General features: G+C 42.0%; 1 protein-coding gene across 4 annotated transcripts in view; it reads right to left on the reverse strand.

Annotated features, from left to right (window-relative positions):
* Nucleotides 1–11,475: 11,475 nt before the first annotated feature.
* Nucleotides 11,476–13,342, reverse strand: part of angpt1 (angiopoietin 1) — a 53,097-nt gene continuing 51,230 nt past the window's right edge. For 3 of the 4 annotated variants that reach the window (XM_029731473.1, XM_029731471.1, XM_029731474.1), the window contains exon 9: nt 11,476–12,825. In XM_029731473.1, coding sequence (XP_029587333.1) covers nt 12,662–12,825 — 164 coding nt within the window. In that variant the 3' untranslated portion in view covers nt 11,476–12,661. The remainder of the gene's footprint in view (nt 12,826–13,342) is intronic. The other variant, XM_029731472.1, reaches the window with a different exon arrangement.

Below are 13,342 nucleotides of genomic sequence, written 5' to 3' on the forward strand. Positions count from 1 at the left end.
AAAAAGACAGATGAAAGCACGCCTGGAATTAGCAAAAAGTCACGGGAAAGACTCTGAGATCATAAGGCAAAAGATTCTGTTGTCTGATGAGACAAAAACTGAACTTTTTGGCCTGAATGCAAAGTGCTATGTCTGGAGAAAACCAGGAAAAGCTCATCGCCCGTTTAACACCATCTCTACCATGAAGCATGGTGGTGGCAGCATCACGCAATGGGTATGCTTTTCAGCGGGACTGGGAGACTGTTAAGGATAGAGAGAACAATGAATGGAGCCAAATACAGGCAAATCCTTGATGAGAACCTGATTCAAAGTGCCAACAACCTTAGACTGGGGCAAAGATTTATGTTCCAACAGGACAATGATCCCAGGCATATAGCTAAAGCAACGCTGGAATGGCTTCATTTCAAGATTTTGAAAGTCCTGTAGTGGGTCAGCAAAAGCCCAGACTTGAATTCCATTTCTACATGTATTTTTTATTTAGTCATTATGGGGTATTGTGTGTAGATTGGTGAGCAAAAGAAATGTCAAGGGGTAAAGAATACTTTCCAAAGGCACTGTTTACCTAAGATATCCTCAAATGTAGCCGCTAAGTGATTTATGTTAGGTTGCTTTGACGGAGTGCCGTGTCTCTCCAGCAGCGCCCGGGGCATGGACAAGTGTTTTACACAACCCCATGTGCTACATTCACCCCCAAAACTTACTCCACAGCAATAAGCTGAGCACAACTGCTCATCCGAGTCACTGGCACCATCTGTAAAGGACGTCAAGCTGATTGCTTAGCGTGTCCCGCTTCGGCTCATACCAAGGCTCAAACCCAGGACCTCCTCTTTGCTAGCACATGTGACCATCCTTCCATAGCACCTTACCAGTTGTACCACATGAAAAACTAGCTACTGTACTAGCTACTGTATTCAGCGCCGCAAGTTTCACACATCTCCATGTGCTACATAAGCAGTTTATGGGCAAGGTATAACCAGCAATCCATGCTTTGGTTTTCATGTCCAAATCATCCTAAAGCAGGGAAGCATGGATTGCTGAGGGAAACGTATGTATTCATAATTGATTAGTCTTATCATTCAGTGACGGGGTCATCATATTTTGTAGCTTAAACAAGTTATAACCACATTTGTATGAAAAAAACAGAACCCCCTGTTTTATATTTATTAATACTAAACATTTTTGAATATTAAAACATACAATATACTTACAGTGAAGCCGCTCAACCTCTACATCACATTCAGTCATCTGGCTCCCGAATGGCGCAGCGGTCTAAGGCACTGCAAGTAAAATAATAATCGAACAGACTCCATCCAGAGCGACCAGTTTGTAATCTAGTGGCTACTGGATGTTACTGACCGAACCCTGGTTGTACGAACCAATCTCTCGTGACAGCATTTTCAAATCAGGCAACCCCACATGGTTTCGTGATCCCAAGTTTGGGAAACCCTGTCCTAAAGTATCTAAAATTGATTGTGTAGCTCAACAAAGTCACAGATGATTTGGACATGATATGTGTAAAATGCTAGTATAGGTACCATGACTTAGATGGGATTTGTGCCACAAATGCAACAATGCCTGGGGAAAACAAAACCAAAGCATGGATTGCTGTCATCCCTTTTCCATAGACTGCTTACAGGGTAAGAACACCAATATGTCAGCTTGTAATTTGGGTGAACTATCCCTATAAGCCTTGGATCAATCAGCATTGGTTTTGACCTCAAAATACTTTTAAAACTAATATTATTCCACGTTCTAAAAAGTAAATTCTAAATCGAGCATGAGCACTTGCAATCCACCATTTGCAAAGCATTGCATCTCTGCCAAAAGCAACCAGCCAGAGCCGCAAAGCAGAGATAATGGTGGAATTTTCTATACCGTAACATTTTCTATAGCTTTCTATACCGTCTCTGACATGGTGTCTTTCATTTTGGTGACTCTCACAATAAACCAGGGATGCTTTTCTCAATTTCTCAATTCAATTACACCTACTACACGACCTGTTGTCTTTATCCTCTTTACTGTACACAGTAGACTGTAACTTACTGGGTGAATTGTGGATTGTGCTATTTTTGTTAATGTCACATCTGAGATAAAAAAATCAATGAGAAACTTTGGGCTTTTATGACAACTACAGATCTCTAGATAACTGATTAAAATATGGCCTATATAATCAGAAATCATTGTGTTTGATTTATATGCTGAAAATGTTTTTTCTTATGTGGCAATTTGGTCAAGTGAACTTTAACTTTTCCAATGTAATACTTCAAACAATCAATAAAATGTATTTATTAAGCCCTATTTGCATCTGCCGATGTCACAAAGTGCTATACATAAACCCAGCCTAAAACCCCAAACAGCAAGCAATGCAGATGTAGAAGCACGGTGGCTAGGAAAAACTCCCTAGAAAGCCAGGAACCTAGGAAGAAACCTAGAGAGGAACCAGGCTCTGAGGGGTGGCCAGTCCTCTTCTGGCTGTGCTGGGTGGAGATTATAACAGTACATGGCCAAGATGTTCAAACGTTCATAGATGACCAGCAGGGTCAGATAATAATAATCACAGTGGTTGTAGAGGGTGCAACAGGTCAGCACCTCAGGACTAAATGTCAATTGGCTTTTCATAGCTGATCAGTTTGAGTTAGAGAGTGAGAGAGCTTAAATTCACACAGGACACCAGTGTATGGGTACTGTATGACACCTGATAAAGGGCCCTGGGCCCTTGTCTGCTACGTTATTAAGCCTTATGTGCCTCAAGGTACGAAGAGGATTAAGTAAGTACGCCTTGCTGTACTGGTTCTCATCACTACGGCTACACTCAAGCAGTTTGTCGTCCCCCAAGTTCTAAGGATAGATATCATTGGAAAGTAATGGTCAACTGAAAAAGGCTCTGTTTCAGTCATTTGTTTGTCCAGAGGAGAGAAAGGAATGGTTTGAATGTGGTTGTAAGGCTTTGGCAGCCTCGCTCCTTTAGTGCGTCAGTCCCGGGTCTTGTTGGTTGTCCTCTGTGAGTGTGTTCCCGTAGTAGTGTTCTGTGCTCAACAGCCTAATTCCTTTTTAATTGGGGCATGAGGTTGTCTTTGGATGAGGGGCTTCTCCTTTGTAATATGGGGTCTTGTAAAGAGGTGTTGCTCTGGGCATGTGATTCTTTGTCAACCATCACACCTCGTTATCTGCGGCCACGCCAGGGTCTCTGTCAGGTCCAGAGCATTTCATAATCAGCCGCATGCTTTTCATCCTTCATGTCCACACGTGCAGCACATATATAATTTTTTATTGAGTTGGAGAGAGCCATATAATTCAAAACACAATCCAATAGTTTTATATCTACATTGATGTGTAATAGATTTTGAAATGTACAGAGTCACTTGAAAGTTTTCACCTAGCAACACTTACATTTTCATTCCCCCCCCCCATACCAGTTTGGTGTTTGGTATTTTTTTAGGATCCCCATTAGCTGTTGCAAAAGCAGCAGCTACTCTTCCTGGCGTCCACACAAAACATGGAACGTGACATAATACAGAACATTAATAGACAAGAACACCTCAAGGACAGAACTACACCCAAAAATATTTTTTAAAGGTACACGTATCCTACATATCAATACACACACACAAACTACCTAGGTCAAATAGGGGAGAGGCGTTGTGAGGCGTTGCTTTGTCTTGTTTTTTTTAAACCAGGTTTCAAACCAGTTAATTTATGCTTTGCAATGTAAAGAATGTCTTGGACATTTAAAAAAGGTAGACATGTCATCATGTAATTAAACAAATAACGGCCATTCCCAAATAAAACCCAGCAATGTGTCACAGCGGAGCCCTAAAACATGACTGGGTCATTATAGAGGGGCAGCCCAGGGTCTGATTTAGCCTTCTCTAACATTGGAAAGAGCAGCCACCGCCTTGCCTCACCTCGCTCAAGCGCCATTCTAAACCAACTGTCGTTTCCACTACCACAAACCATCCGTCATGATGAACACCTATTGAGTTCTTCAAGACGGAGAGGGGGTTCCGTAACCTCACCTCGTGTTTATACTCTTGTTCCTTTCTATTTATTTTGCTTAAACCAAACAGGAGTTTTTACTCAAAGCCGACGCAACCCAACGTTGCTCTAGCGCAACATTCTTGTGGGTTTTCTCCCCATAGCCAGACAGGAATATCTATTACTCTAAAAACTAATAGGGTGTGCCAATAGCAACCACTTTATTAGCAAAAATCAAGAATGTAAGATTGAGGATCGGTGGTGTCCTTTTGATATTTTCAGAGCAGTTTACAGGCAGACATTGGTGTCGCAATAGGATCTTGGATTTTTTTAAAGAACATAGTTTATTTCATGAGAGGTGCAGATTTATTTTACACATAGTACAGGTCCAGCACAAGTGTAGAAAATCTCTGAAGTACATCAACTTGGTTCGTGTCTCTGCTAAAATGAAAAAATAAAAATGTCTTTGCACATTTCTAGGAAAACATTAACCATTAACCAAAAATGCATGACCTAACACCTAATCTTTACAATTCTACAGAGACCACTGAGAAGGTTTTGGATTTCAGAGTCTGCTGCCATGAACAAGGGAATGACTTGGAATTTGTGTGTGTTGATGTCAATACTTGATGTAATGGTTTTCAATAGACTTGCATGTTATGAATTTTATGAGCAGACTTTGTTTCAAGTGCTCGGTTAACCCTTGTCAAACCTGCAACTGATTCATTCTGGGATATCTGTTTTGATAGTCCCGTCGAAGAACCTTGGAGAAGGAGATGAAGGACGGTGGCTTGTCATGGAAAACTGTCCTCAAGATCGGAAGCAGTGGCACTCTAAGCCTTGTGTTCCACATAGGAACGAAGAGGATTAAATAAGTTTTGTTAGTCGGTTAAACTGTATCAGCTGTATAGTTTGCATCCAACCATCTTACACTGTATCTGTGCTAGAGGACGATCAGAAGCTTCTTTATTGACTCTGTTGGGTCTTGTATTGTAATATGTTACTGTACCTCAGTGCAGCTACAGACATCAAGTCAGTCATTCAGGAGTTAGAGTGTGGGATCGCATCTTGTTGCACAGACCCCAAGCATTGGAATGCCTTACAGACAGATGCCACAATCTCAAACAAATCTAGTAATGCAATTTGTTAAAAGTTTCCCTTATTTAAGGACCCCAGGGGAGGATCCTAGACATTGTTATGCAGTAGTTGTTATTGAATCTGAATTTCTGGTCAGACGTTGGACGCACACAGCGCTGAACAAGCTGCTTTTCATTGTCTACAAATAAGGTGGACTAATATTTGACAGATGACCATTTCCCCCTGGTAAACAGCTGCCATTGGTTAAGGAAATGCAATCTATTGATGTAACTAAATTAGCCTCCTTCGGTAAATCAGATAACACTGCAGCGATGCAACTGCCTCTGCGCGTAAGCATGGATAGACGAGGCCCCCATTCATTGTTTAAAGCTAAATTACACTGAACAAAAATATAAACGCAACATGTAAAGCGTTGGTCCCATGTTTCATGTGCTGAAATAAAAGATTGCAGAAATGTTCCATACGCACAAAAGGCTTATTTCTCTAAAATCTGGTGCACAAATTTGTTCACATCCCTGTTAGTGAGCATTTTATTTGTCAAGATTATACCACCACACGACAGATGTTTCATTACACAAGTGCACCTTGTGCTGGGGACAATAAAAGGCCTCTCTAAAATGTGCAGTTTTGTCACACAACACAATGTCAAAGATGTCTCAAGATTTGATGGTTTTGAGAAGTCAATGTTCATTTCTCTACCAAAAGCCACCTCCAACGCCATTTTAGAGAATTTGGCAGTACATCCAACCGGCCACACAACCATGCCAGCCCAGGGCCTCCACATCCGTCTTCTCCCCCCCTTTTGTGGGGAAAAACTCACTCTGATTGGCTGAGCCTGGCTCCCCAGCAGGTGGGCCTATCCCCTCGAAGGCTTGCCCATGTCTGAGCCCTGGCCAAGTCATGTGAAATCCAAAGATTAGGAACTAATACATTTATTTCAATCGACTGATTTCCTTATATGAACTGTAACTCAGCAACATTTTTGAAATTGTTAAGTGTTGCGTTTATATTTTTGTTCAGTATAGATTTCCCCCAAGAAAGTAAATAAATAATTTTTATTCACACCCTTCAAACATGAAGGCACCCAACTGTTGTATCCAACTGGCTATACCCTATTTGGATCCCTTAAAGTACCTGAAACCAAAAAGGGTTTTTACCTTGAACCAAAAAGGGTTCTTCTCCAGGTAAAACCGTATAAAGAAACTGGCGAACACATCATATAGGCTATTCGTAAGCATGTAACAGCAAGCGGCTCCATTTGTTTTGTCACTTATGACAGCAAAGTCCTCTAAACTTCTGTAGCTATCAAAAAATAAATTAACTTTTTTTCCAAAACCCAGTCATTCTGAGTTTTAATACCAGTGGTTGTTAGTATTCTGAACATCATAACTTTTCAGTTTTTTTCCTTCAATGACATATTCATTCCAATTACTGTTTGAAATTTAAGTCGGAAGTTAGCAGGAATTTTGACTTCTAAAAAGTTAATGAGTGGGCCAACAGACACATTTTGTTTTCATCAGGGGTGAAAGTAGATTTAATTTCTTCTTATTTTTTTTTATGGGCCTAATCATAGAATTCCATATAGAACCCCTATTAATTCAATAAGATCTCTGTGGGTTCTCCTAAAGATTTGTCATTTAACTTTTAAAATGTATTATCTTTTTGTGGCATAAACACAAACAGTCATGATGTTTTTATCTGATTGTCAATCAATCACTTCAAAGGGCTCCTTCTCTAGGCTACCCACACACGTTCATCCACTCGCAAATTATTTCCAGCCTCCAAACATGAGGCTGGAAAGAAAGAGACATTTTTTTACACAAAAAGGGTAATGACATTTGGCGATCGTCATTAGGCCAGAATTTATACGTCCACTGCTGTCCCCGCGTGTCTCGGTGTCGGCCACTCATCTCTGCCTTGGCAAAATGACAGTGTTCTCATCTAACCACATCACGTTGTGGAGCGTAGGCTATACAATCCGTTTTCAAGTACATTTGCACATTTTTCATTCGTCTAACATGCGGTTATAGCCTACAGTTTTCTTGACATTTTGTTTTAATTATTGTGATAGGCTCATACCCACACTATTTATTTTGTCGGGACGCCGTACCAGACCGCCTTACTTACTTTCACCCTTGGTTTTCATACAGATGTCTCAATTTCCGTTTTCCCTTTATTTTTCATATTCTTGAGATGCCTCTCTGTGTTCACACTGCAGGTACTGCCTTTCCTCTTATCTGATCCGGTCTGGGCCCAGCACTGTCTGCAGCCCAGGCACAGCAAACTTCCCCATCGGCGCCCAACTCCCTCGCCCGCCCTTAGAAAACAGGAAATGATCCATCTTCAGCACAGCTAACAGGCTGTGGAGGCAGGAGGTTGGGAGCGTTAAGGGGGGGCCTAGGGTCAGACTACACTTCACCTAACATCCTGAATATGTGAGCCCCAAGACTTCTTTCTACTTCTGTCTACTTCAGAAGACATCAAAATCCTCTTTTTGAAGAAAACATCCATGCCTCCTGCACAGTGGAATGATTCCCCATCCTTCATCGTCCATCCTGTATCCTGCACTTCTATAGTGGAGGGAGCTGACCTCATTGCTCCTGTTCGTTGTGTGTCTGGACCCCCCCCCCCCCCCCCCCAGCCCCTGTATGGAGGACATTCCAGTAAGGGTGTCAGGTCAGCCCAGGAGCTAAGGGATAAGCAGCTGTTTGCAGGCAGACGTAATTTGTTCAACCTCTGATTAGGCCCCAGAAATGTCAACTATGAAGAGACACCAACGGTCTCGGCAGCATCATTTGACACCTCTGCAATCTGTCATGGCAGAGAGCAGCAGTGTATTAAGGGGCCGAGTTGAGGTGGAGACAAAAGCAGCTGCCTTGCGCACACGGGCCCTCATAATCTCAGCACCATTTGCCTAATAGGAGGACTCACTCGTGTGTCATTACTCTGTGTTTCTCCTCTATTTGACTTGGTGTGAAAGTCAAGGTATTGTCATAAGAGAGAGTGGCGAATTGCCTCTGTTTGGTAGAAATGTAGGACACCACTGGGCACACACTGGTTGAATCAACATTGTTTCAAAGTAATTTGTCAGTGTATTGTGACGTGGAATTAACGTGGAGAAATGCATTAGATGTTTTTTTTAAAGTTGTCAACCAGTACTGTTTTCATCTCATTTCAACCAGCGTTGTAAACGTTGAAATTACCTGACTAACAGGTTTTTACATCAATCTAATTTCCACATAATCATAACAACTATGTATACATTGAATTTTTGTCTGAAATTCCACGTAAAAACATCAATATTTTTTATGCTATATTCAATATATTAGGTGGTTTAAATTGGGTTGAATTTCATGTTTAATTAGACATATTTTATTTGACCAGGTTTCAATGTTGATTCTAAAATGATATATTTGAATCAATGTCATTGTTTCAACGTAATGCTATCAACCTAAATAAAGAGGTATATTGAGATAAAACTCCATGTCACAATACGCTGACAAATTGTGTTGAAACAACGTTGATTCAACCAGGGTGTGCCCATTGGGACCTGAGTGTGTATGTGTCAAAGGATGTTGTGGTGAGAGAGACTTGTGAATGAATACATTGTAATGTGACCACAAAAGCGGTCTGTTTCAAAATCAGCACATCGTACATAAAAAAACGGCCAATGTATACCCAGATTGAAAACATTAGTGCATCACATGCTTTTTATTTAGTTTAACAACTTGACATTTCGATCCACTTGTTACAAAAAAAAAGTAGTTTAATTAAAATATCAAATCTACAGTTTAATGAGGTAAAAGCAGAGTCATTTAATGCACGATTCTCAATTCTTATTTTTATTACTTCTGTGGTTTATGCTCAACGTCAAAAAACCACTGTGGTTCTGGAGGAATAAAAACAAAAAGGAGTGGCTTTCCTCAGGAAAGTTATTTTACATATACACTTAAATTATACAATTTTAGTATGTTAATAAACATGTCATTTCATAGTTTTACAAGTTCCATGTGTCTTTCCTCAACATGTAGCCCACCTTTAGTAACATTGTATATTAAACCGTACATTATTTCTTGTTGTTTCATGCTGGTAGTAATGCAATACAAGTACACACACTACACTTAAAGGAATCCTCCATTTTATGCCTCAGCCAAACGTTATTAAAACAACCGTTTCTAAGCTAAAATGATGAAAGAGGAAAAACCTGTCTGGATCCGGGGTTCAGTGCGGTTGTATGTCTAAGCAAAGACACATTCGAGGGACGTTGTGGGGTGTTTCCAATAAAATGGGACTTATCTTTTGGTCAGTGGTTAGAGTTTCAAAATATGGACAGACCACATTTCTGTCAAGGCCCTGTAGCCACCTCCGGTCATAAAAAGGTGATTATTCATAACATAACCTCTTCCCCTTTTTTAAAAAAACCATTGCTAAAGCAAAGCAAACTGAGGAGTACCATTTGAAAGGAACATTTATGAAGCTATGATCCAAGCGCTAGGTAGGCTAGGTAGGTTTTTTTTATGTGGTCGGAATGGTTCAGATCATCTACACTTTGCTGTGCCCCAATACTATATACTGTACAGTGTTTTCAAATGGAAAATCACAATCTGATGTTCAAAGGGTTCCAAAAACTCTCATCCATTTCTTTACGCTTTAGGGGGGTAGATGTATAGCAATACTTGAGATGGAAACTTACCATATTCATACAACATCTAGAGATAAATAGTGCATAACGTGCACTACCTTCAATTGGTTTGGTGTAACAAATAATGTTGTCCTTCTTATACACAATTTTACTAGTTACTGAATGGCAATGCTTTAATATTATTATTATTATTATTATATATATATATATATATGTATACTGCTCAAAAAAATAAAGGGAACACTTAAACAACACATCCTAGATCTGAATGAAAGAAATTATCTTATTAAATACTTTTTTCTTTACATAGTTGAATGTGCTGACAACAAAATCACACAAAAATAATCAATGGAAATCCAATTTATCAACCCATGGAGGTCTGGATTTGGAGTCACACTCAAAATTAAAGTGGAAAACCACACTACAGGCTGATCCAACTTTGATGTAATGTCCTTAAAACAAGTCAAAATGAGGCTCAGTAGTGTGTGTGGCCTCCACGTGCCTGTATGACCTCTCTACAACGCCTGGGCATGCTCCTGATGAGGTGGCGGATGGTCTCCTGAGGGATCTCCTCCCAGACCTGGACTAAAGCATCCGCCAACTCCTGGACAGTCTGTGGTGCAACGTGGCGTTGGTGGATGGAGCGAGACATGATGTCCCAGATGTGCTCAATTGGATTCAGGTCTGGGGAACGAGCGGGCCAGTACATAGCATCAATGCCTTCCTCTTGCAGGAACTGCTGACACACTCCAGCCACATGAGGTCTAGCATTGTCTTGCATTAGGAGGAACCCAGGGCCAACCGCACCAGCATATGTTCTCACAAGGGGTCTGAGGATCTCATCTCGGTACCTAATGGCAGTCAGGCTACCTCTGGCGAGCACATGGAGGGCTGTGCGGCCCCTCAAAGAAATGCCACCCCACACCATGACTGACCCACCGCCAAACCGGTCATGCTGGAGGATGTTGCAGGCAGCAGAACGTTCTCCACGGCGTCTCCAGACTCTGTCACGTCTGTCACGTGCTCAGTGTGAACCTGCTTTCATCTGTGAAGAGCACAGGGCGCCAGTGGCGAATTTGCCAATCTTGGTGTTCTCTGGCAAATGCCAAACGTCCTGCACGGTGTTGGGCTGTAAGCACAACCCCCACCTGTGGACGTCGGGCCCTCACACCACCCTCATGGAGTCTGTTTCTGACCGTTTGAGCAGACACATGCACATTTGTGGCCTGCTGGAGGACATTTTGCAGGGCTCTGGCAGTGCTTCTCCTGCTCCTCCTTGCACAAAGGCGGAGGTAGCGGTCCTGCTGCTGGGTTGTTGCCCTCCTACGGCCTCCTCCACGTCTCCTGATGTACTGGCCTGTCTCCTGGTAGCGCCTCCATGCTCTGGACACTACGCTGACAGACACAGCAAACCTTCTTGCCACAGCTCGCATTGATGTGCCGTCCTGGATGAGCTGCACTACCTGAGCCACTTGTGTGGGTTGTAGACTCCGTCTCATGCTACCACTAGAGTGAAAGCACCACCAGCATTCAAAAGTGACCAAAACATCAGCCAGGAAGCATAGGAACTGAGAAGTGGTCTGTGGTCCCCACCTGCAGAACCACTCCTTTATTGGGGGTGTCTTGCTAATTGCCTATAATTTCCACCTGTTGTCTATTCCATTTGCACAACAGCATGCAGAATTTATTGTCAATCAGTGTTGCTTCCTAAGTGGACAGTTTGATTTCACAGAAGTGTGATTGACTTGGAGTTACATTGTGTTGTTTAAGTGTTCCCTTTATTTTTTTGAGCAGTGTATATAATATGCATCTGTATTCATTACAGTATATTATTTTTCATATTTAAATGAGGAAAGAACATCACCACATTTTTAGCCTTGGCAGCCATTGGTTATCAGCCAATACAAAATGCAGATACATCTCCGTCAGTTGCCAAATCCAATAATAACGTGGCATTTTGAACTTTGAAAATAATCAGCACACTCTGGCAGGACAACAACTATATAAGTGGCAGCAAAACCATTGACTGAGCCAGACTTGTTCTCAGAACTGCCTGTGGAGTTCGTAGTACATATAAGACATTTTATACTGAAGGTGACCTTGTGACTTGTGACTTTTCCTCTCCAGAAACGATCCAGAGTGACTTATGTAGAAAAAACATCCTGTCATTCCAAATGTATTAGGCTATATAGAAATGAAAAGCATGAAAAACAAAACATTGTTCAATGTCCCAATGTCTTGGTGCAACACCTCTATAAAAATGCCTATATCTCCCATATGGTTGTGAGAACATTCCAGATGCACATAGGGAGTCGTGTAGTCTGAAGGCATCTACGCAGTCTGTCATGTAGTCTATGGGTAGTTGTGTAGTCTGTCATGTAGCCTACATATGCAGACAAAGCTGCAATGTTGCAGTCAGTTCCCAAAAAGGAGAGAAGTCTACCGCAATAGTCCACAGGCCTGGGGGTGAGAGTCCACAGGCCTGGGGGTGAGAGTCCACAGGCCTGGGGTGAGAGCTGAACTCTACTTGAGTTCATGCGTCAAATATTTAAAAAAAAGAGCGAAGCAGTTTGTCCTCCAACTTCGCAAGGAGTTCATCACTCACAGTTTAGCTCCATGATAAGACGAGACCCTCTCTCATTCCACAAGCCCTCTTCTCTCCAACCACACTTCCAGGCTGACTCCTGGAGTAACGTTACCAAGCAACAGCCAGGTGGTGTAGAGTTCCCCTCCGGACAAACTCCAAAGTTGTTATGGTGAGACGATAGTAACAGGGTAAAGCAGGAAGCATTCCTTCTAATATAGTTGTCCCATTGGCCTTACAGAGAGTGTGGGGTGGAACTCTAACGTTGCATCTGAAATGGCACCCTATTCCCTATATGGTGCACTAATTTAAAATATTGCACAATATAGGGAATAGGGTGCCATTCTGGACGCACTCGATGTCTATGAGAAGTCCAGCGGACGAATCATCATGGTTGTTGCTCGTAACGAGTAGCTGGGACCCTTAAAGTAGTGCCACTTGATGCCATTTAGCTTCCCGATGTGTTGCCCTTTGGTGAAGTACATTCCGTTGAGGTTGGACGGGCCGCAGGCGTCGAACCACCAACCTGGGCAGAGCAAAGAACAGATGGAGAGAATTAGATCATTTCATAAGCCCCCATGACAAAAAGTTTAAAACAACCAAAGACAGACATTAGTGTGTATGAAACGCCATTGCTTAAAGCTAAAGGAAAGCGGAAACTTTATACCAGAAGGTCCTTAGACCGTAAACGTCACATTGAGTTTCTCTATTCTGGTCCTGCAATGTTGAACCTTGACAGAATGCTACAGTGAACTCCAACAGCAGCTATGGAGCAGTTGTTTAGACATAATTACAAAGGTATTTAAGCGTGTTAACCCTCGCAAGGCTGCCGGCCCAGATGCCGTCCTCAGAGCATGCGCAGACCAGCTGGCTGGAGTGTTTACAAAGATATTCAATCTCTCCCTATCCCAGTCTGCTGTCCCCACTTGCATCACGATGTCCACCATTGTTCCTGTACTCAAGAAAGGAAAGGTAACTGAACTAAATGACTATCGCCCCGTAGCACTCACTTCTGTCATCATGAATCGCTTGAGAGGTTCGTT

The sequence above is a fragment of the Salmo trutta genome, chromosome 34 (assembly GCF_901001165.1).
Source record: "Salmo trutta chromosome 34, fSalTru1.1, whole genome shotgun sequence".
Taxonomy (NCBI): domain Eukaryota; kingdom Metazoa; phylum Chordata; class Actinopteri; order Salmoniformes; family Salmonidae; genus Salmo; species Salmo trutta.